General features: G+C 44.5%; 1 protein-coding gene across 3 annotated transcripts; it reads left to right on the top strand.

Annotated features, from left to right (window-relative positions):
• Positions 1-5,680: 5,680 nt before the first annotated feature.
• Positions 5,681-19,867, top strand: LOC110490731 (septin-5). 3 transcript variants are annotated; one of them, XM_036944403.2, is made up of 12 exons: positions 5,681-5,979; positions 10,189-10,590; positions 12,632-12,728; positions 12,889-12,975; positions 13,150-13,273; positions 15,483-15,617; positions 15,761-15,878; positions 18,088-18,189; positions 18,304-18,400; positions 18,672-18,834; positions 19,028-19,139; positions 19,324-19,867. In XM_036944403.2, exons 2-12 carry the CDS (start codon positions 10,240-10,242, stop codon positions 19,393-19,395), a joined length of 1,458 nt encoding a protein of 485 aa, XP_036800298.1. In that variant the 5' UTR covers positions 5,681-5,979; positions 10,189-10,239; the 3' UTR covers positions 19,396-19,867. The 3 variants fall into 3 exon arrangements, with proteins under 3 accessions (XP_036800298.1, XP_090056310.1, XP_036800297.1); XM_090200184.1 differs by lacking the exon at positions 5,681-5,979 and adding an exon at positions 6,598-6,681; XM_036944402.2 differs by lacking the exon at positions 5,681-5,979 and adding an exon at positions 9,068-9,214.
• Positions 19,868-24,781: the final 4,914 nt, after the last annotated feature.

Below are 24,781 nucleotides of genomic sequence, written 5' to 3'. Positions count from 1 at the left end.
CTTTGCGACCTTTTGCCACATTTCAGGCTTCAAACATAAAGATATCAAACTATTTTTTTGTGAAGAATCAACAACAAGTGGGACACAATCATGAAGTGGAACGACATTTATTGGATATTTCAAAAAATTTTAACAAATCAAAAACTGAAAAATTGGGCGTGCAAAATTATTCAGCCCCTTTACTTTCAGTGCAGCAAACTCTCTCCAGAAGTTCAGTGAGGATCTCTGAATGATCCAATGTTGACCTAAATGACTAATGATGATAAATTACAATCCACCTGTGTGTAATCAAGTCTCCGTATAAATGCACCTGCACTGTGATAGTCTCAGAGGTCCGTTAAAAGCGCAGAGAGCATTATGAAGAACAAGGAACACACCAGGCAGGTCCGAGATACTGTTGTGAAGAAGTTTAAAGCCGGATTTGGATACAAAAAGATTTCCCAAGCTTTAAACATCCCAAGGAGCACTGTGCAAGCGATAATATTGAAATGGAAGGAGTATCAGACCACTGCAAATCTACCAAGACCTGGCCGTCCCTCTAAACTTTCAGCTCATACAAGGAGAAGACTGATCAGAGATGCAGCCAAGAGGCCCATGATCACTCTGGATGAACTGCAGAGATCTACAGTTGAGGTGGGAGACTCTGTCCATAGGACAACAATCAGTCGTATATTGCACAAATCTGGCCTTTATGGAAGAGTGGCAAGAAGAAAGCCATTTTTTAAAGATATCCATAAAAAGTGTTGTTTAAAGTTTGCCACAAGCCACCTGGGAGACACACCAAACATGTGGAAGAAGGTGCTCTGGTCAGATGAAACCAAAATTGAACTTTTTGGCAACAATGCAAAACGTTATGTTTGGCGTAAAAGCAACACAGCTCATCACCCTGAACACACCATCCCCACTGTCAAACATGGTGGTGGCAGCATCATGGTTTGGGCCTGCTTTTCTTCAGCAGGGACAGGGAAGATGGTTAAAATTGATGGGAAGATGGATGGAGCCAAATACAGGACCATTCTGGAAGAAAACCTGATGGAGTCTGCAAAAGACCTGAGACTGGGACGGAGATTTGTCTTCCAACAAGACAATGATCCAAAACATAAAACAAAATCTACAATGGAATGGTTCAAAAATAAACATATCCAGGTGTTAGAATGGCCAAGTCAAAGTCCAGACCTGAATCCAATCGAGAATCTGTGGAAAGAACTGAAAACTGCTGTTCACAAATGCTCTCCATCCAACCTCACTGAGCTCGAGCTGTTTTGCAAGGAGGAATGGGAAAAAAGTCAGTCTCTCGATGTGCAAAACTGATAGAGACATACCCCAAGCGACTTACAGCTGTAATCGCAGCAAAAGGTGGCGCTACAAAGTATTAACTTAAGGGGGCTGAATAATTTTGCACGCCCAATTTTTCAGTTTTTGATTTGTTAAAAAAGTTTGAAATATCCAATAAATGTCGTTCCACTTCATGATTGTGTCCCACTTGTTGTTGATTCTTCACAAAAAAATACAGTTTTATATCTTTATGTTTGAAGTCTGAAATGTGGCAAAAGGTCGCAAAGTTCAAGGGGGCCGAATACTTTCGCAAGGCACTGTATTTGGCTAAGGTGTTTCTCAATTCCTGACATTTAATCCTAGTAGAAATGTCCTGTCTTAGGTCAGTTAGGATCCCCACTTTATTTTAAGAATGTGAAATGTCAGAATAATAGTAGAGTGATTTATTTCAGCTTTCATTTCTTTCATCACATTCCCAGTAGGTCAGAAGTTTACATACACTCAATTACTATTTGGTAGCATTGCCATTAAATTGTTTAACTTGGGTCAAACATTTTGGGTAGCCTTCCACAAGCTTCCCACAATAAGCTGGGTGAATTTTGGCCCATTCCTCCTGACAGAGCTGGTGTAACTGAGTCAGGTTTGTAGGCCTCCTTGAGACCAAGCTTTAACTTCCTGACTGATGTCTTGAGATGTTGCTTCAATATATCCACATAATTTTCCTCCTCATGATGCCAATATTTTGTGAAGTGCACCAGTCCCTCCTGCAGCAAAGCACCCCCACAATATGATGCTGCCAACCCGTGCTTCACGGTTGGGATGGTGTTCTTCGGCTTGCAAGCATCCCCCTTTTTCCTCCAAACATAACAATAGCCGTTATGGCCAAACAGTTCTATTTTTGTTTCGTCAGACCAGAGGACGTTTCTCCAAAATGTACGATCTTGTGGCTTCTTCCTTGCTGAGCGGCTTTTCAGGTTATGTCGATGTAGGACTCGTTTTACTGTGGATGTACACTGCTCAAAAAAATAAAGGGAACACTTAAACAACACAATGTAACTCCAAGTCAATCACACTTCTGTGAAATCAAACTGTCCACTTAGGAAGCAACACTGATTGACAATACATTTCACATGCTGTTGTTCAAATGGAATAGACAACAGGTGGAAATTATAGGCAATTAGCAAGACACCCCCAATAAAGGAGTGGTTCTGCAGGTGGTGACCACAGACCACTTCTCAGTTCCTATGCTTCCAGGCTGATGTTTTGGTCACTTGAATGCTGGCGGTGCTTTCACTCTAGTGGTAGCATGAGGCGGAGTCTACAACCCACACAAGTGGCTCAGGTAGTGCAGCTCATCCAGGATGGGACATCAATGCGAGCTGTGGCAAGAAGGTTTGCTGTGTCTGTAAGCGTAGTGTCCAGAGCATGGAGGCGCTACCAGGAGACAGGCCAGTACATCAGGAGACGTGGAGGAGGCCGTAGCAGTGCAACAACCCAGCAGCAGGACCGCTACCTCTGCCTTGTGCAAGGAGGAGCAGGAGGAGCACTGCCAGAGCCCTGCAAAATGACCTCCAGCAGGCTACAAATGTGCATGTGTCTGCTCAAACGGTCAGAAACAGACTCCATGAGGGTGGTAATGAGGGCCCGACCTCCACAGGTGGGGGTTGTGCTTACAGCCCAACACCGTGTAGGATGTTTTTCATTTGCCAGAGAACACCAAGATTGGCAAATTCGCCACTGGCGCCCTGTGCTCTTCACAGATGAAAGCAGGTTCACACTGAGCACATGTGACAGACGTGACATAGACTGAAGACGCCGTGGAGAACGTTCTGCTGCCTGCAACATCCTCCAGCATGACCGGTTTGGCGGTGGGTCAGTCATGGTGTGGGGTGGCATTTCTTTGGGGGGCCATGTGCTCGCCAGAGGTAGCCAGACTGCCATTAGGTACCGAGATGAGATCCTCAGACCCCTTGTGAGGACCATATGCTGGTGCGGTTGGCCCTGGGTTCCTCCTAATGCAAGACAATGCTAGACCTCATGTGGCTGGAGTGTGTCAGCAGTTCCTGCAAGAGGAAGGCATTGATGCTATGGACTGACCCACCCATTCCCCAGACCTGAATCCAATTGAGCACATCTGGGACATCATGTCTCGCTCCATCCACCACAGACTGTCCAGGAGTTGGCGGATGCTTTAGTCCAGGTCTGGGAGGAGATCCCTCAGGAGACCATCCGCCACCTCATCAGGAGCATGCCCAGGCGTTGTAGGGAGGTCATACAGGCACGTGGAGGCCACACACACTACTTTTAAAGAATGACCAGGCATCCTCAACTGACAGGATGAGGTCAATATCCTTTGAGAAGACAGTCCCCATGAGTGACAGAACACTGAGACAATCACGGCGCAACTAGAGAACATTACCAACCCCTACACTCCGTATTTTCCGCTGGTTGCCCCACAACAGCTAGCACTGATCTAGGCTTAAACACCTGCATTTTAGAGCTCCAAGAAAGCAAAAAATACCATGTTTGTATGCAGAGCCCCACCTGTTTTGAGCCCCACCTGCCCTGAATGATGGGTCGCCACTGCTTAGGCCTATGCACTTGTGATTTGAAACAATCCACAGCAAAAAAATGTAAAGAAGGTAATGATCCTGTGTAGCTAAATATTTGAAATGATTTCATTTAGACAGGAGTAATTATATAGTTTTGGAAAAACATCAATTTGGTTTAGGGGAACAATGCACTGTGCACCCGCCAACTTTTCTTTCTAATTTGCAAGTGGCTGAAACCAGAGATCCATATATAATGGATACAAGGCGGTAATGCAGTCGACAAATGTAGGTCTACATTTGTTTTTATCGAAACGCATTGAGCTTATTGAGGACAGATTTGAGAGAGTGACCCGTCTCGCTTCGCCTCTTCCTCTCTGCTCCCGGGTGGCGCAGTGGTTAAGGGCGCTGTACTGCAGCCCCAGCTGTGCCATCAGAGTCCCTGGGTTCGCGCCCAGGCTCTGCCGTAACCGGCCGCGACCGGGAGGTCCGTGGGGCGACGCACAATTGGCCTAGCGTCGTCCGGGTTAGGGAGGGCTTGGTCGGTAGGGATGTCCTTGTCTCATCGCGCACCAGCGACTCCTGTGGCGGGCCTGGCGCAGTGCGCGCTAACCAAGGTTGCGAGGTGCACGGTGTATCCTCCGACACATTGGTGTGGCTGGCTTCCGGGTTGGATGCGCGCTGTGTTAAGAAGCAGTGCGGCTGGTCGGAGTACGCATGACTTTCAACCTTCGTCTCTCCCGAGCCCGTACGGGAGTTGTAGAGATGAGACAAGATAGTAGCTACTACAACAATTGGATACCACGAAATTGGGGAGAAAAAGGGGTAAAAATGTAAAAAAATAAAAAAATGTATCTGATACTGTCTGGACCTCCTTTTGTCCAGACAGCATCAGATACATGGTCTACACATACAGAGACGCGCTGTTTCGCTCGCTCGGATGCTTTATGTGAGATTGATGCATCTTTCTGTTGGCGCGCCTCGTCAAATAAATGATCAATATTTTACATGGCCAGCCCATAATGCCGGCCCTGAATGTCCTGTGTTTCTGTTAACCATGGCAGCCAGCATTGGGATCCTTTCCCTTAATGTATTGTATTAATTAAGTATTTTTAAAGAAACACCTTTATTTATCTCTAGTTCTGGTCACAAGAAGTTCCAGAAAATTGCGGTAAACAGTGCCACACAGACAGAAAACTGAATGTTCTATTCTAAGCCAGGCCCATCTTTTTAAAGTAAACATGATTTAATTATCTTTCTATTTGAACATAATAAGTAGTACTGTCGTGAATATTGTGATCACAAGAACATCCTAACAATTGAGGTAAAGAGCGTCACAGTCATGCAGAAAATTCTGTATGTGAGAACAATTAGTTTCCCTGGCTGACATTTAGCTGCTACTTAAAATACTAATAAGAGTAAATTAATAGATGATATTCAATATAAAAATTGCATAGCTAACACAGACCCACCAGAGTGACCGGACCTTTGACAAAGTATCTGTGTGAAAAGGCATCCCATGGTTTTTGTCAACGAGCTCAATGAATTCCAAACATTGGTGGTAACCAGATGATCCCAATAATTTAGTTAGTAAAGATTCCTCAGTTTCTGACTTGGAATTCTAAGTTGGATGACGATTTCTCCCCAGTCGGATCTAGATTTCTTTCAGAGTTCAGAGTTGTCTTGAACCCACTGAAATCAGATATGTCGGCAACTCTGGTCTTGGAGTGGTGCAGGCACTTCATATTAGTTATTTAACCGAACCTGAAGACCAGGCGTGTTGAAGTGAACTGATGAATGAAAAACGGGGAAGGGCTGGGTTGTGGGTTCAAAATTCACCGCTGCCTTTTTAAATAGGTCACTCTTTGCTGCAAGCCACACCCCCGCACACATCTCAAAGTCTGTTCAAGAACGTTTTGGGAAAACGTACGAAGTACAAACTGTTCTGCAGCGTAGCAAACGTTCAAGCAAACTGAACGTACCCCTGGTTTAGGGCCAAGTTGGAACAAAATCCGGTCATTGACGGAGCGAGATTGTTTTGACAGACACCGAAGGTACGCGATTTTAGCCGTCCGATGACCAGCTGACAGCGCACTGCACCGCAACATGGACCACATGTCGTCGCCTGTCAGGTTACGTAGCAGCTTCAAACCTGGTAAATTCTGGGTGCAGTCATGGGATCTAGCCCTTTGAAATAGCAACTGCAATATTTTTTTTTTTAAATAGCCTGATTTAACATGTTCTACTTTTACTTGCAGTTATGGTGTAATGTTGGATGTTTTTTGTGCAATAGATGGTCTATAATTTAGTTTATTCTGCTGTCTTTTTTTTCTTCTGATATCCGTTTGGCCAGGTCAGACAGTTTTACATTGATCAATTCATCTCTTTATTGATTGAACAGCATGTTATCTTCCCATAACTTCTTGTGTCCTCCATACTCTCTCCTATGGTCTCTTCTGCACTCTGTTCAGACATCCAGGTAGGACCTTTAGTACCCCATTCATAGACTTTAGTGCCTATAAACGATAGTATCTTTATTAAGAGCCCAACACATCCTCTAATAACTCGCACTGCTTGCGTTACTGTTTTGGAAACATAAGGAATATCTTTCATATCAGCAAGAAATGATAAGACAACTAAAGGTAAATTACTACACACCTTTTTTTATAGGGTTAAGATTAGTGTTCCCACATTGCCAGATCTCCATGTTTACAGGGCTTGTTTTCGGGAAAGACTGGCCCCCACCTATGCTAATTAGTTAACTGCTTTGAACACCTGTGTGTAGCTAACTGGGGGGGAAGTGTAGTTTCTCAACTGGAGGCACACACGGTGTATGGATCTGTGCAAAACTGCTACAGTAAGTGTCTCTTTTTAATTTGAAATATTATTTCTCGCTTAAATGAAAGATAAGAGGCATATCAGTATATGTTTAGGAAACCCTTATTGAAAGCGCTGATTTGACGTTTCTAAACGTTAAAATAGTGTCGAAATTGTAGTTTACACAGAGCCAAATGTGGGCAAATGTAATTGCTGAAAACCCTACATACGGAGAAGAGTTTAAGATATATTCCTTTAGTTCCATCTATATTTGTAGAATTGTTGTAGGTTACAATGTACTGTAGTAGGTAAACAAGTGTGTGTGCTAGACTAAGTCTCCAACCCCCCCATCCTCTTACCGGAGATCAGCGTATTAGAGAGAGCCTAGCGTTAAGCCCGTTGTAGTGGGTTGTGGGTAATATGATGTGACGGGTAGGATTGGGCTCATAGAAGTAGAATGATTAGAACAGTGGTAACCAACCGGTCACAATCGACCGGTCGATCTTCAAGGCATTCTTAGTCGATCACCAAACATTTTTGTAAAAAAAAAAACCGAAAACCTTGCATTACAATTTATTTGTTTTTTTGCGCTGTCAATTAGCAGCCCTCGCGCTGGAAAGGCAAATGGTGTCCAGAGAGCAAATCATCTCCGATCACTGTGTCTGTACAGCAGAGATCATCAACTAGATTCAGCCACGGCCAATTTTCTTCTTGAGCAGATGGTCGGGGAACCGGAACATAATTGCAAATCATTTGTTGACTGCAAATTGACAGCAAGAAGCCCAAACATATGTTTGACTAAAACATACATTTCCAACCTTGCTTACATTTGTACACAATCACGTGTCTATTATGTGTGGGAATACTTGGGAACAGATTTCTGAAATAAAATCATATGGAGCTCATTTCCTGGTGTTTTTACAGTCTTATGTCCAACAATAAATACATGTGTGTGTGTGTGTATATATATATATATATATATATATATATATATATATATATATATATATATATATATATATATATATATATATATATATATATTACACACAATATACTAGTCAAAAGTTTGGATGCACCTACTCATTCCAGCATTTTTCTTTGTTTTTACTATTTTCTACATTGTACAATAATAGTGAAGACATCAAAACTATGAATTAACACATGGTATCAGTTAGTAACCAAAAAACTGTTAAACAAATCAAACTATTATTTGAGATACTTCAAAGTAGCCACCCTTTGCCTTGACAGCTTTGCACACTCTTGGCATTCTCTCAACCAGCTTCATGAGGTAGTCACCTGGAATGCATTTCAATTAACAGGTGTGCCTTGTTAAAAGTTAGTTTGTGGAATTTCTTTCCTTCTTAATGCGTTTGAGCCAAACAGTTGTGTTGTGACAAGGTAGGGGTGGTATACAGAAGATGGCCCTATTTGGTAAAAGACCAATCCATATTATGGCAAGAACAGCTCAAATAAACAAGGAGAAAGGACAGTGAAGGATAGTCAATCCGGAAAATGTAAAGAACTTTGAAAGTTACTTCAAGTGCAGTCGCAAAAACCATCAAGCGCTATGATGAAACTGGCTCTCATGAGGACCACCACAGGAAAGGAAGACCTAGAGAAACCACTACTTAAAGACACTAATAAGAAGACTTGCTTGGGCCAAGAAACACGAGCAATAGCATTATACTGGTGAAAATCTATCCTTTGTTCGGATGAGTCCAAATTTTTGTTTCCAACTGCCATGTCTTTGTGAGATGCAGAGTAGGTGAATGGATGATCTCCACGTGTGGTTCCCACCGTGCAGCATGGAGGAGGAGGTGTGATGGTGCTTTGCCGGTGATACTGTCTGTAATTTATTTAGAATTCATGGCACACTTAACCAGCATGGCTACCACATCATTCTGCAGTGATACACCATCCCATCTGGATTTGGGCTTAGTGGGACAATTATTTGATTTTCAACAGGACAATGACCCAAAACACACCTCCAGGCTGTAAGAGCTATTTGACCAATGAGGAGAGTGATGGAGTGCTGCATCAGATCACCCGACCTCAACCCAATTGAGATGGTTTCGGATGAGTGAAGGAAAAGTAGCCAACAAGTGCTCAGCATATGTGGTAACTCATTCAAGGCTGTTGGAAAAGCATTCCAGGTGACTACTTCATGAAGCTGGTTGAGAGAATAGCAAAAGTGTGCAAAGCTGTCATCAAGGCAAAGGGTGGATACTTTGAAGAATCTAAAATATGTTTTGATTTGTTTAACACTTTTTGGGGTAATACATGATTCCATATGTTATTTCATAGTTTTAATGTGTTCTCTATTATTGTACAATGTAGAAAATAAAGGAACACCCTTGAATGAGTAGGTGAGTCCAAACTTTTGACTGGTAATATATATACATTACTCAACACTTGATAAAAATATGAACAGTGAAAATGAACAGTGTCTCTACTCTTCATTTTGTTTTGTTTGTAGGATAGCCCAATACCAGATTGTGGCTTTAGCCAGCTATGAAGCTGTGCCTTGTAAGACCGCTACATAGATAAAGCCAGGCACAATCCACATGCAGGTATGGGCTGAATAAAGCAGAAACATCCTCTTCATTATGCTAGTTTTAATATTATTGTTGGCTGCCAGAAGAGCACCGTAAGCAACCTGGTTAGCTACAGAAGATCTGTTAACTAGCAAGCTAATTAACAACAGCATGCGTCAAGCTAACTTAGCTAGCAAGCAGATGATGGTTATCTTCGTCTGGGCGCAGCTGGTTTCTTCCGAAGACCTCTTACGGTCAATAGGGCAAGTTGGGGTTCATTCAGGGGCATTTGTGCATTCGGGTAGGTCAGGTTGTGTGTGTTGATTATGTCAGGCCATTCCTTGAACCAGGGAAATATTGTTGACATATTCTGGTCGTGTGTCCTGGCACCCCCTCAAAATGCAGTTTACATACAGATGTCCACTTACTACTTTTACGTCTGTTGTTCTGAATTAAAGTGTTCCAAATTGCTTGTTGTTTTGGGTCAGTCGGTAGTTGGTGAAATTGCACGTTGTGTCATGTGGAATCCAACCGGCAGTAGGGTACACAGCAGTTTACATTGTTTATGTTGTGTCAGCACAGGACCCCGTGTTTCACCTAATTCGGTCAGTGTTTACCTCAGACTTTGCAAATTTACCACCTATCGATCCCAGAGTGAAACGCGCTGTTTAAGGTGTGAAGTAGGGCAATTCTATGGTTAACTAGTGTGAGAAGGTAGACGGGCCTGTTGATCAGACAGTGTGAGCTGATTCTTCCTTAGGAAGCCCTGCATTCAGCACAAGAGGCTTCCTTTACTCATGTCCTTCAACATGAAATGACGAGACAGATGTTAGTAATGTGGTGGACAATCTGTTCTGCGGGTATATATCCTAGTTTCCCCCCTCCACTATGTTTCTGCTTTGCTTGCGCTTCAGTGACTAGGCCGGTATTTGTTAAGCACTTTCAGACAACTGCTGATGTAAAAAGGCTATATAATTGATATTTGGCTTCATAACCCCCTCCTCCCCCAGTTGTCCAGTCTGTCTATTGAGGAGCCAGAGGATGCAGAGCTGGCCTACACCATGAGAGACCTTCCCCCCACCCCCCCACCCCGGGGTGCATCTGTGGACCAAAACACAACTCCGGGATGCCACACACCTGTCGTTGACCGAGAACCAGAAGGAACTGGGCTTGAGATGGGGCGATCCCCTCACACCCCAGGAGGGACACCCCTGCTTTCTCGGCCCTCCCCTAGTGGCCCCCCTCCCTTCACCCCCCCCAGGACCAAACGTGCCCCCCTGGAGGGAGAGTTTGAGCCGCTGAAGTTGAGGAAGTACCAGCTGACCTCTATGGGGTCGCGGTCCATGGACTCCTCCCCTCAGTCCCGACCACGCAGCCCCTGGGGAAACTTTGACCCTTACGACTCTGCAGAGGTGGGTGAGGTGTGGATATGTGTGTGAGTGAGATCTATGTGTGCACAGATGTAGTGCTAGAATCATTCTGAAAACTTCAGGAAGAGTGTGCAGAAGTGTGATCGCATATGTATCTAATGATGTAGTGACCAATAAGCATCTTTTATAATGTGAAACTACAGTGCATTCGGAAAGTATTCAGACCCTTGACTTTTTCCACATTTTGTTAAATAACAGCCTTATTCTAAAATATATTACATTGAGGAGGAAAACAATCTACACACAAGTGAAAACAGGTTTGCAAATGTATTACAAATAAGCATACCTTTATTTACATAAGTATTTAGACCCTTTTGCTATGAAGACTCTAAATTGAGCTCCGGTGCATCCTGTTGCCATTGATCATCCTTGAGCTGTTTCTACAACTTGATTGGAGTCCACCTGTGGTAAATTCAATTGATTGGACATGATTTGGAAAGGCACACACCTGTCTTTATAAAAGGTTCCACAGTTGACGGTGCATGTCAGAGCAAAAACCAGGCCATGAGGTCGAAGGAAATGACCGTAGACCTCCTGGACAGGAATGTGTCGGCACAGATCTGGAGAAGGGTACCAAAAAATATCTGCAGCATTGAAGGTCCCCAAGAACACAGTGTCCTCCATCATTCTTAAATGGAAGAAGTTTGGAACCACCAAGACTCTTCCTAGAGCTGGCCGCCCGACCAAACTGAGCAATCGGGGTAGAAGGGAGGTGACCAAGAACCAGATGGTCACTCTGACAGAGCTCCAGAGTTCCTCTGTGGAGATGGGAGAACCTTCCAGAAGGACAACCATCTCTGCCGCACTCCACCAATCAGGCCATTATGGAAGAGTAGCCAGAAGGAAGCCACTCCTCAGTAAAAGGCACATGACAGCCCACTTGGAGTTTGCCAAAATCCACCTAAAGGACTCTCAGACCATGAGAAACAAGATTCTCTGGTCTGATGAAACCAAGATTGAACTCTTTGGCCTGAATGCCAAATGTCACGTCTGGGTGAAGCATGGTAGTGGCAGCATCATGCTGTGGGGACGATTTTCAGCGGCAGGGACTGGGAGACTAGTCAGGATCGAGGGGAAAGACGAACGGAGCAAAGTACTGAGAGAGCGACTCCGGGATGCTGGCCTTCTAGGCAGATTTGCAAACAAAAAAGCAATTTCTCAGACTGGCCAATAAAAAGAAAATATTAAGATGGGCAGAAGAACACAGACACTGGACAGAGGAACTCTACCTAAAAGGCCAGCGTCCCAGGGTTGCCTCTTCACTGTTGACGTTGAGACGGGTGTTTTGCGGGTACTATTTTTTGAAGCTGCCAGTTCAGGACTTGTGAGATGTCTGATTCTCAAAGTAGACACTAATGTACTTGTCCTCTTGCTCAGTTGTGCACCGGGGCCTCCCACTCCTCTTTCTATTCTGGTCAGTGCCAGTTTGCGCTGTTCTGTGAAGGGAGTAGTACACAGCGTTGTACAAGATCTTCAGTTTCTTGGCAATTTCTCACATGGAATAGCCTTCATTTCTCAGGACAAGAATAGACTGATGAGTTTCAGAAGAAAGTTCTTTGTTTCTGGCCATTTTGAGCCTGTAATCCAACCCACAAATGCTCATGCTCCAGATACTCAACTTGCAGTTTTCAGCTGTGCTAACATAATTGCAAAAGGGTTTTCTATTGATCAGTTAGCCTTTTAAAATTATAAACCTGGATTAGCTAACACAATGTGCCATTGGATACAGGAGTGATGGTTGCTGATAATGGGCCTCTGTACACCAATGTAGATATTCCATAAAAAATCTGCCGTTTCCAGCTACATTTGTCATTTACAACATTAACAATGTCTACACTGTATTTCTGATCAATTTAATGTAATTTTAATGGACAAAAAATGTGCTTTTCTTTCAAAAACAAGGACATTTCTAAGTGACGCTAAACATTTGAACAGTAGTATATGTAAGTGAGATATTTCTGTATTTCATTTAATACATTTGCAAACAGCGTGTTTTATGTCCCGTCTTCTGTCTTCCCTACAGGACATGGACAGGGAGTATGTGGGCTTTGCCACTCTACCCAACCAGGTACACAGGAAGTCAGTCAAAAAGGGTTTTGCCTTCACCCTCATGGTAGCAGGTGAGACATCTAAATTACTCAGATTACTACTGAAATGTATTATAGACAGAAAATAATCTATTCCAAATAACTTTGTTTTATTTAGGTGAACATTGCCCAACATTTATTTGTGCAGAAAAAAAGTAGATAGAATAATGACTGACTTGCCTTCTTTCTCTAGGAGAGTCTGGTCTGGGTAAATCCACTCTGGTCAACAGTCTGTACCTTACAGACCTCTACAACAACAGGAAGGTGCTGAATGCAGAGGGTGAGACAGAAATATTGTCAGTAAAACTCCTTTCTCAATGTGTCCGTTGCTATTAACTACTATTATTGTTTTGCTATAACAGCAAGTTGTGTCCTTTTTGGAATGATTTGCCTCTTCTATTACAACCCTGATCTTCAAGATTGCTTTTATACATCCGCGTGTGTGTGTGTGTAGAGCGGATCGTGCAAACAGTGTTCATCACCAAACACACCGTGGGTATCGAGGAGAAGGGGGTCAGACTCAGACTCTCCATCGTAGATACACCAGGGTTTGGTGACGCTGTCAACAACACAGAGAGGTACATGGGTTATTTAGGCTGGAATTATGATTATCTCATGATGATTTGCTGCTATCATAGTCCCTCATGGAATGACGATTCAGTGGCCACGCCCCTCTACTGGGGGCACAGATGTAAAAAAAAAAATAAAAAAAAAAAAAATGTAATCCCTCATCTGCCCGTTGGCACCAACTCACATTAGTCCCAAGGTTGTCTTGTTAAATCTTGTTCCTACTTTTAAATTAAATACTCATTAGCTAGGAATGCTGTTTGAAATATCTAATACAGAATACTTTGGTGACATTATTATCAACCTGCTGCATACCCCTTAAAAATATACATTTACGTGTGCAGGTTGTGCTAACACTCATTAATACAGACTGGTAGATTAGCTAGCATAGCTAGCATTCACTGGTTAAGTAACTTGAGTGTAATGGAGTTGACTGGTAACTATGACATATACAGTGGGGCAAAAAAGTATTTAGTCAGCCACCAATTGTGCAAGTTCTCCCACTTAAAAAGATGAGAGGCCTGTAATTTTCATCATAGGTACACTTCAACTATGACAGACCAAATCAGTAAAAAAGATCCAGAAAATCACATTGTAGGATTTTTTATGATTTTATTTGCAACTTATGGTGGAAAATAAGTATTTGGTCAATAACAAAAGTTTATCTCAATACTTTGTTATATACCCTTTGTTGGCAATGACAGAGGTCAAACGTTTTCTGTATGTCTTCACAAGGTTTCCACACACTGTTGCTGGTATTTTGGCCCATTCCTCCATGCAGATCTCCTCAAGAGCAGTGATGTTTTGGGGCTGTTGCTGGGCAACACGGACTTTCAACTCCCTCCAAAGATTTTCTATGGGGTTGAGATCTGGAGACTGGCTACGCCACTCCACGGACTTTCAACTTGGTTTCATCTGTTTCATCTTCAATGCCCTTGCTGATGGAAGGATGTTTTCACTCAAAATCTCACGATACATGGCCCCATTCATTCTTTCCTTTACACGGATCAGTCGTCCTGGTCCCTTTGCAGAAAACAGCCCCAAAGCATAATGTTTCCACCCCATGCTTCACAGTAGGTATGGTGTTCTTTGGATGCAACTCAGCATTCTTTGTCCTCCAAACACAACGAGTTGAGTTTTACCAAAAAGTTATATTTTGGTTTCATCTGACCATATGACATTCTCCCAATCTTCTTCTGGATCATCCAAATGCTCTCTAGCAAACTTCAGACGGGCCTGGACATGTTTTTGAGTCCCTGGCGGCGTAGTGTGTTACTGATGGTAGGCTTTGTTACTTTGGTCCCAGCTCTCTGCAGGTCATTCACTAGGTCCCCCCGTGTGGTTCTGGGATTTTTGCTCACCGTTCTTGTGATCATTTTGACCCCACGGGGTGAGATCTTGCGTGGAGCCCCAGATCGAGGGAGATTACCAGTGGTCTTGTATGTCTTCCATTTCCTAATAATTGCTCCCACAGTTGATTTCTTCAAACCAAGCTGCTTACCTATTGCAGATTCAGTCTTCCCAGCCTGGTGCAGGTCTACAATTTTGTTTCTGGTGTCCTTTGACAGCTCTTTGGTCTTGGCCATAGTGGAGTTTGGAGTGTGACTGTTTGAGGCTGTGTCTTTTATACTGATAACAAGCTCAAACAGGTGCTATTAATACAGGTAACGAGTGGAGGACAGAGGAGCCTCTTAAAGAAGAAGTTACAGGTCTGTGAGAGCCAGAAATATTGCTTGTTTGTAGGTGACCAAATACTTATTTTCCACCATAATTTGCAAATAAATGTATAAAAAATCCTACAACGTGATTTTCTGGATTTTCTTTTGTCATTTTGTCTGTCATAGTTGAAGTGTACCTATGATGAAAATTACAGGCCTCTCATCTTTTTAAGTGGGAGATCTTGCACAATTGGTGGCAAACTAAATACTTTTTTGCCCCACTGTATACTTGTGTATGTGTGTTTACTGTATATCATTCACGACATTTGGACGGGAGCTATAATTGAAGAAATGCTTTTAACTATGCGTGTTGTTATTTCTTGAATTCGGGCTTGGCTTGACTCCTTTCAATGGGGAAAGATTGCTTCTATGCCCCACTTCCGTGATTTTTGTAGGAAACGTCACTTTGCCGAGTGGAGCTATAGTGGAGAGTGTACATCTATCATCATGTTGATCCACCATGTTTATTGTTTCCTCTGAGTGGTGTTTGTGCTCTTTATAGCTGGAAAGAGATAGAGGACTACATTGACCAGCAGTTTGAGCAGTACTTCAGAGACGAGAGCGGCCTGAACAGAAAGAACATCCAGGATAACAGAGTCCACTGCTGCCTCTACTTCATCTCTCCCTTCGGACATGGGTACCAGACTACACACACAATACATATTTTCTTTCTCTCTCTCTCGACACAAGTATGAGGTAGATACACACAGTTCTTTCACAGTAAACCTGCTTTTCCACAATTATTTAAATAATTTTGCCTGTGTGTGTGTGACTCTCCAGTCTGCGGCCGTTGGATGTGGAATGTATGAGGGCTCTGCATGACAAAGTGAACATAGTCCCTGTTCTGGCCAAAGCTGACAGCCTCACACCCACTGAGGTCCGCAGGAAGAAGATGAAGGTAAGAGACTGTACCTGTGCTATGGTAATCTTTAATTATCTTTACCAGTGCTAATTTTACCTGTGATATTCCTATCTGTGCTACAGAATTTCTGTAATCTATATCTGTTCTATAATGTTGGGGTATATACTTGCCCTGTGCTATAATGTTGGGGTATATACTTGCCCTGTGCTATAATGTTGGGGTATATACACTGCTCAAAAAAATAAAGGTAACACTAAAATAACACATCCTAGATCTGAATGAATGAAATATTCTTATTAAATACTTTTTTTCTTTACATAGTTGAATGTGCTGACAACAAAATCACACAAAAGTTATCAATGGAAATCAAATTTATCAAACCATGTAAGTCTGGATTTGGAGTCACACTCAAAATTAAAGTGGAAAACCACACTACAGGCTGATCCAACTTTGATGTAATGTCCTTAAAACAAGTCAAAATGAGGCTCAGTAGTGTGTGTGGCCTCCTGTCACGTCTGGCACGTGCTCAGTGTGAACCTGCTTTCATCTGTGAAGAGCACAGGGCGCCAGTGGCGAATTTGCACAACCCCCACCTGTGGACGTCGGGCCCTCATACCACCCTCATGGAGTCTGTTTCTGACCGTTTGAGCAGACACATGCACATTTGTGGCCTGCTGGAGGTCATTTTGCAGGGCTCTGGCAGTGCTCCTCCTGTTCCTCCTTGCACAAAGGCAGAGGTAGTGGTCCTGCTGCTGGGTTGTTGCCCTCCTACGGCCTCCTCCACGTCTCCTGATGTACTGGCCTGTCTCCTGGTAGCGCCTCCATGCTCTGGACACTACGCTGACAGACACTGCAAACCTTCTTGCCACAGCTCGCATTGATGTTCCATTCTGGATGAGCTGCACTACCTGAGCCACTTGTGTGGGTTGTAGACTCCGTCTCATGCTACCACTAGAGTGAAAGCACCACCAGCATTCAAAAGTGACCAAAACATCAGCCAGGAAGCATAGGAACTGAGAAGTGGTCTGTGGTCACCACCTGCAGAACCACTCCTTTATTGGGGGTGTCTTGCTAATTGCCTATAATTTCAACCTGTTGTCTATACCATTTGCATAACAGCATGTGAAATGTATTGTCAATCAGTGTTGCTTCCTAAGTGGACAGTTTGATTTCACAGAAGTGTGATTGACTTGGAGTTACATTGTGTTGTTTAAGTGTTCCCTTTATTTTTTTGAGCAGTGTACTTGCCCTGTGCTATAATGTTGGGGTATATACTTGCCCTGTGCTATAATGTTGGGGTATATACTTGCCCTGTGCTATAATGTTGGGTTGCAAAATTGGATTTAAATGGATTTGTCTTTTTAATTTTTCAATCTACACAAATTACTCTCAACATGGAAGAACATTTTTAACATTTGTAAAAAAGAATATGAAAAATAAAACATCTTGATTAGATAAGTATTCAACCCCCTTGAGTAAGTACATAATTACCTTTAGCAGTGATTGCATCTGAGAGTCTTTCTGGGTAAGTCTCTAAGAGCTTAACACACCTGGAATGTACAATATTTACCCATTATTCTTTTCAAAATTCTTCAGCTCTGTTAAATTGGTTGTATATCATTGCTAGACAACCATTTTCAGGTCTTGCCATAGATTTTTAAGCAGATTTAAGTCAAAACTGTAACTCGGGAAAATGCACTGTCTTCTTGGTATGCAACTCGTGTAGATTTGGCCTTGTGTGTCCTGCTGAATGGCGAATTCATCTCTTCACTGTCTGTTTCTCTAGGAATTTGCCTGTGCTAAACTTCATTTGTCTTTTTATCCTGAAAAATGACCCCGTCCTTAACGATTACAAGCATACCCATAACATGATGCAGCCACCATTATGCTTGAATATATGGAGATTGATACTCGGTAATGTGTTGTGTTTAAGGTAAATCCAATACAACAGAATATTTTTTGCAGTATTTCTTTAGTGCCTTGTTGCAAACAGGATGCTAATTATTGTGACTTGTTAAGCACATTTTTATTCCTGAACTTATTTAGGTTTTCTTAACAAAGGGGTTGAATACTTATTGACTCAAAACATTTCAGCTTTTTATTATGTTATTCATTTGTAATAATCAAGACAAAAAAATCTATTTGACATTATGGATGCAATTGAATCCATTTTAAATTCTGTCTGTAACACAACATTGTGGAAAAGGTCAAGGGGTGTGAATACTGTATGCGTGTGCCTGTGTAGATCCGAGAGGAGATGGAGAAGTTTGGCATCAACATCTACCAGTTCCCAGACTGTGACTTTGATGAAGATGAGGAGTTTAAACAGCAGGAGCAGCTGCTCAAGGTGACTTCAGACCTGGGGAGGATAGAGGGCTATTAGGGCATCTGTATGTTTAGTCCATTGCATATAGCGCTGACCACATGGCTTAACCATGAAAACCTTGATCTCTCTCTCTAGGACAGTATTCCTTTTGCTGTAATAGGCAGTAACATCCAGGTTGAGAGTAAAGGACGCAAGTTCAGAGGTCGGCTCTACCCCTGGGGTGTAGTGGAAGGTACGCTGCACAGGCACACCTTCACGTTTACACTACAGATCTCACACACACACACACACACAACTGAACTTTCCTCGCTGCGGTGAACAGCAGAGTTGGGCCTCACTGAGCTTGCCTTTAAAAAATACACATTCGCACAGATTACCGTGACTGCAATCTCCGCGAACTACAAGGAAATGACTTGTCGACAGTGTACTACCTTCGATTGAATTCCAGCCTAAATGTCTTTCTGTGAAAACACACTGACCTAATAGCAGTGTTGTGTTGTCAGTGGAGGACCCGGCCCACAGTGATTTCCTGCTGCTGAGGAACATGTTGGTGAAGACTCACATGCAGGACCTGAAGGATGTCACCAGAGAGACACACTACGAGAACTACAGAGCACAGTGTATACAGAACATGACACGCATGGTGGTGCAGGAGAGGAAACGCAGGTTGGTACTACACACACACACACACACACACACCCACCCACACACATAGAATAGACGTACACAGAACTACCCAGACCCATACACACTAAAGTTGTACTGATGCACAACACATTTGGCACAACGGTTGTGCTACAAGGTTATTCTGCACAAAAAGAATGACAATTTATTTGACCTTTGTTTTGTTCTGTGTTAGCTTGCGTGATAAGATTCAGAGTGAGAGCAGCGCTGACTTCCCCATGACCCCACTCCCACTGGCCCCTGTAGACCGCGAGACAGAGAGGCTCATCTGGGAGAAGGACGAGGAGGTGAGAACACCCACGTGCACTCCTAGACAGACAACACACACACCTGTATCTGGATTAATTGCACTGCATAGAAGTTGGTCTTCTTCCAGTCTACGTTTTGGAACGTTCTTCTTCAGCGTCTCAAAAAACCTAGACTGACCGACACACAAACACTAACTTTCCTGACCTTCTCTTGCCCCTCTAGTTGAGGAGGATGCAGGAGGTGTTGGAGAGGATCCACGAGCAGATGCAACAAGGACAGAAACCAGACTACTGATTTACCAACAATCCTCCTGGGCCTCTGAGGTCCATTCCCGTAGACACCTAGAAAAGGGAAGGAGGGAATTTGCATCAGAGGAAGAAACGTGACAACCTCACTCAAACCAGCACCATTCTCCTCATTGGTGTATCAGCCTTCGAGGTCTCCATGGCGATGAGATGGGGCAGGAATCCTCTGCATCTGAATGTTCTGAACCCATGTCGTTTTTGTTCCCGGAGAAATATGGAGGTCCTGTAAACGTTGTTAGTAATGCTGTGGCCTAGTCTTGATTACCGACATACCCGAGGTGTCAACTTAGACCGTTGAAGTGTCAGAAAGAAAGAAGCAGCACAAACAGTGTGTAGCAAATGTAATATGATTTATTCATAATCTTCATTATTATTTGTTTTCATCATACTTTTGTCCTAATGAATAGTTTGTAGTACTGTTGTTATCTTTAAACATGGTGGACAGTTGGATCCAAAAGGCAGCCCAAAGTGTACAGGCGATATATAACTTCAACTTTCTCCATAGGGAAAACATCTGTGTTTTATATTTATATATATAATAACATTGTAGCATGAGGTCCAAGATCCTGCCCACATCATACAATATTGTACATGGTCCCAGAAAGAAACATACAAAAAAAAAAAAACTACATTGAAACGGAACCTAAATCGCAATCTACATGCAAGGTTAAAGAGTAAAATACACACATGTATATGCAAAACAACGTGCATACAATCACACATATACAAAAATACACCCATACGTACCTACACACATATATTAGAAAAGTCAAACATCAGAGTGTTCTAAAGAGAAAATATTTAGTTCCCCCCCCCCCTCCCCCCACGTTTCAGTCGCTCTCCTACCAAACACACACACTTGAACACAAAAGGGACATCACACCCACTGCTTTTCTGCTTGCTCTCAGATCATCTCCGGGTGTAGATCAAGGTTGTCACAGTGCTATGGTTGAAGGAGAATGTTATGACTGATTACACACCGACAGGAGCGCGCTGCATGCACACACACACGTCAAAATGCTACAACAGAAATAGAACCATGCACCAGGAACAGTAGATTTATCCACCATAGTGTAGAATAGAAAACCTACTGAATATAGGCATACGCGCACACACACACACACACCTGAAACACCAGTAGGACCATATGAGATTGCTTACATACATATATGATGGTGACTCGAACGTAGTCAGACATGCATAGGCTGGCAAAGGGGCATATAATTCACTATCTCTCACACATACACAGCAGGTATGCTATGTGTCCAGCCCCCAGAGCTGTTCCCTTGTTCTAACACCAGGATAAGGTTTTCAGTGGCTATGATGGGAGACGGGCAGCAGGGTGGGCTATTGAGCAGGAGAAGAGCAGTCCTGGATGAGGCTGCAATGTTGTGGTACGGTTTTATGAATGAATGAGTAGGACCCCTGATGCCTGAGTGAATATTCATCTTACGTTAGTGCGTCTGAGGAGATGAGAGAGGGAACGAGAGACTGGCGGCGGGTAGACTGAACCTGTGTCTACAGGTGACTTCTACCCAAAGCAGGCTCTGGCTGTAACAGGAGTCGGTGTCCTCGAGAACAATTCATGTATGAGTTCATCCATGGATCTGTCCCAAATGGCATCCTATTTCCTATTCACTTCCTATTTTTACTAGGGCCCATAGTAGTGCCCTATATATGAAATCGGGTACAATTTGGGTAGTATTCGGCCCCCTTGAACTTTGCGACCTTTTGCCACATTTCAGGCTTCAAACATAAAGATATAAAACTGTATTTTTTTGTGAAGAATCAACAACAAGTGGGACACAATCATGAAGTGGAACGACATTTATTGGATATTTCAAACTTTTTTAACAAATCAAAAACTGAAAAATTGGGCGTGCAAAATTATTCAGCCCCCTTAAGTTAATACTTTGTAGCACCACCTTTTGCTGCGATTACAGCTGTAAGTCGCTTGGGGTATGTCTCTATCAGTTTTGCACATCGAGAGACTGACTTTTTTCCCATTCCTCCTTGCAAAACAGCTCGAGCTCAGTGAGGTTGGATGGAGAGCATTTGTGAACAGCAGTTTTCAGTTCTTTCCACAGATTCTCGATTGGATTCAGGTCTGGACTTTGACTTGGCCATTCTAACACCTGGATATGTTTATTTTTGAACCATTCCATTGTAGATTTTGCTTTATGTTTTGGATCATTGTCTTGTTGGAAGACAAATTTCCATCCCAGTCTCAGGTCTTTTGCAGACTCCATCAGGTTTTCTTCCAGAATGGTCCTGTATTTGGCTCCATCCATCTTCCCATCAATTTTAACCATCTTCCCTGTCCCTGCTGAAGAAAAGCAGGCCCAAACCTTGATGCTGCCACCACCATGTTTGACAGTGGTGATGGTGTGTTCAGGGTGATGAGCTGTGTGGCTTTTACGCCAAACATAACGTTTTGCATTGTTGCCAAAAAGTTCAATTTTGGCTTCATCTGACCAGAGCACCTTCTTCCACATGTTTGGTGTGTCTCCCAGGTGGCTTGTGGCAAACTTTAAACGACACTTTTTATGGATATCTTTAAGAAATGGCTTTCTTCTTGCCACTCTTCCATAAAGGCCAGATTTGTGCAATATACGACTGATTGTTGTCCTATGGACAGCGTCTCCCACCTCAGCTGTAGATCTCTGCAGTTCATCCAGAGTGATCATGGGCCTCTTGGCTGCATCTCTGATCAGTCTTCTCCTTGTATGAGCTGAAAGTTTAGAGGGACGGCCAGGTCTTGGTAGATTTGCAGTGGTCTGATACTCCTTCCATTTCAATATTATCGCATGCACAGTGCTCCTTGGGATGTTTAAAGCTTGGGAAATCTTTTTGTATCCAAATCCGGCTTTAAACTTCTTCACAACAGTATCTCGGACCTGCCTGGTGTGTTCCTTGTTCTTCATGATGCTCTCTGCGCTTTTAACGGACCTCTGAGACTATCACAGTGCAGGTGCATTTATACGGAGACTTGATTACACACAGGTGGATTGTATTTATCATCATTAGTCATTTAGGTCAACATTGGATCATTCAGAGATCCTCACTGAACTTCTGGAGAGAGTTTGCTGCACTGAATGTAAAGGGGCTGAATAATTTTGCACGCCCAATTTTTCAGTTTTTGATTTGTTAAAAAAGTTTGAAATATCCGATAAATGTTGTTCCACTTCATGCTTGTGTCCCACTTGTTGTTGATTCTTCACAAAAAAATAGTTTTATATCTTTATGTTTGAAGCCTGAAATGTGGCAAAAGGTCGCAAAGTTCAAGGGGGCCGAATACTTTCGCAAGGCACTGTACCCATAAGTCTTGAGAGTTAATGTTCTGGGGAGGAATGTTCTGGTCACAAATCCTGTAGTCTGAATCAACCTGATCATGTACTCCTTGTTACCTGGGATCAATGAGCACGGCTTCACTCGCTCTTTCTCTTCCTGCCCTCTCTGTCAGATTGTGATTTGAGTCCAGGGTTGCATTCAGTACGACAGAACGGTGTGCAACTTTGAATTCAGCGGAAACTGTACTGTACTACCAGTTGATAAGCTTTGTGATTACAGAGGCAAAGTTGCTGCATGAGTTTTGCGATTTCAAATGGTCACACCCATCTTGATCAGGCCACACCTCGCTATACTCACCAAACGGGAGCAAACGTTGAATGGTACAAATGTCACACTGTGTAGCAAATGTTGAAGCGAACTGTCACACCCTCTCTCTCCCTCGCTCTCTCTCCCTCGCTCTCTCTCCCTCCCTCTCTCTGTCGCACCCTCCCTCTCTCTCTGTCGCACCCTCCCTCTCTCTCTGTCGCACCCTCCCTTTCTCTCTGTCGCACCCTCCCTCTCTCTCTGTCGCACCCTCCCTCTCTCTCTGTCGCACCCTCCCTTTCTCTCGTCGCACCCTCTCTCTCTCTCTGTCACCCTCTCTCTCCCTCTGTCGCACCCTCCCTCTCACTCTCGTGTCGCACCCTCTCTCGCGCCCTCCCCCTCTCTCTCTCGCGCCCTCTCTCTCTCGCGCCCTCTCTCTCTGTCGCGCCCTCCCCCTATCTCTCTGTCGCGCCCTCCCCCTATCTCTCTGTCGCGCCCTCCCCCTATCTCTCTGTCGCGCCCTCCCCCTATCTCTCTGTCGCGCCCTCCCCCCCTCTCTCTGTCGCGTCCTCTCCCTCTCTCTCTCTCTGTCGCGCCCTCTCCCTCTCTCTCTGTCGCGCCCTCTCCCTCTCTCGCGCCCTCTCCCTCTCTCTCTGTCGCGCCCTCTCCCTCTGTCGCGCCCTCTTCCTCTCTCTCTGTCGCGCCCTCTCCCTCTTTCTCTGTCGCGCCCTCTCCCTCTTTCTCTGTCGCGCCCTCCCCCTCTCTCTCTGTCGCGCCCTCCCTCTCTCTCTCTGTCGCGCCCTCCCTCTCTCTCTCTGTCGCGCCCTCCCTCTCTCTCTCTGTCGCGCCCTCCCTCTCTCTCTCTGTCGCGCCCTCCCTCTCTCTCTCTGTCGCGCCCTCCCTCTCTCTCTCTGTCGCGCCCTCCCTCTCTCTCTCTGTCGCGCCCTCCCTCTCTCTCTCTGTCGCGCCCTCCCTCTCTCTCTCTGTCGCGCCCTCCCTCTCTCTCTCTGTCGCGCCCTCCCTCTCTCTCTCTGTCGCGCCCTCCCTCTCTCTCTCTGTCGCGCCCTCTCCCTCTTTCTCTCTGTCGCGCCCTCTCCCTCTTTCTCTGTCGCGCCCTCTCCCTCTCTCTCTGTCGCGCCCTCCCTCTCTCTCTCTCTGTCGCGCCCTCCCTCTCTCTGTCGCGCCCTCCCTCTCTCTGTCGCGCCCTCACTCTCTCTCTCTGTCGTGCCCTCACTCTCTCTCTCTGTCGCGCCCTCCCTCTCTCTCTCTGTCGCGCCCTCCCTCTCTCTCTCTGTCGCGCCCTCCCTCTCTCTCTCTGTCGCGCCCTCTCTCTCTCTCTGTCGCGCCCTCTCTCTCTCTCTGTCGCGCCCTCTCTCTCTCTCTCTCTCTCTGTCGCGCCCTCTCTCTCTCTGTCGCGCCCTCTCTCTCTCTCTGTCGCGCCCTCTCTCTCTCTCTGTCGCGCCCTCTCTCTCTCTGTCGCGCCCTCTCTCTCTCTCTGTCGTACCCTCTCTCTCTCTGTCGCGCCCTCTCTCTCTCTCTGTCGCGCCCTCTCTCTCTTTCTGTCGCGTCCTCTCTCTCTCTGTCGCGCCCTCTCTCTCTGTCGCGCCCTCTCTCTCTCTGTCGCGCCCTCTCTCTCTCTGTCGCGCCCTCTCTCTCTGTCGCGCCCTCTCTCTCTCTCTCTCTCTCTCGCGCCCTCTCTCTCTCTGTCGCGCCGCGCCCTCTCTCTCTGTCGCGCCGCGCCCTCTCTGTCGCGCCCTCTCTCTCGCGCCGCGCCCTCTCTC

This window comes from Oncorhynchus mykiss, chromosome 15, assembly GCF_057628025.1.
Source record: "Oncorhynchus mykiss isolate SJ-2025 chromosome 15, ASM5762802v1, whole genome shotgun sequence".
NCBI lineage: Eukaryota > Metazoa > Chordata > Actinopteri > Salmoniformes > Salmonidae > Oncorhynchus > Oncorhynchus mykiss.
Note: the sequence above shows the minus strand (reverse complement) of the source record. Positions and strands in the feature narration are given on the sequence as shown.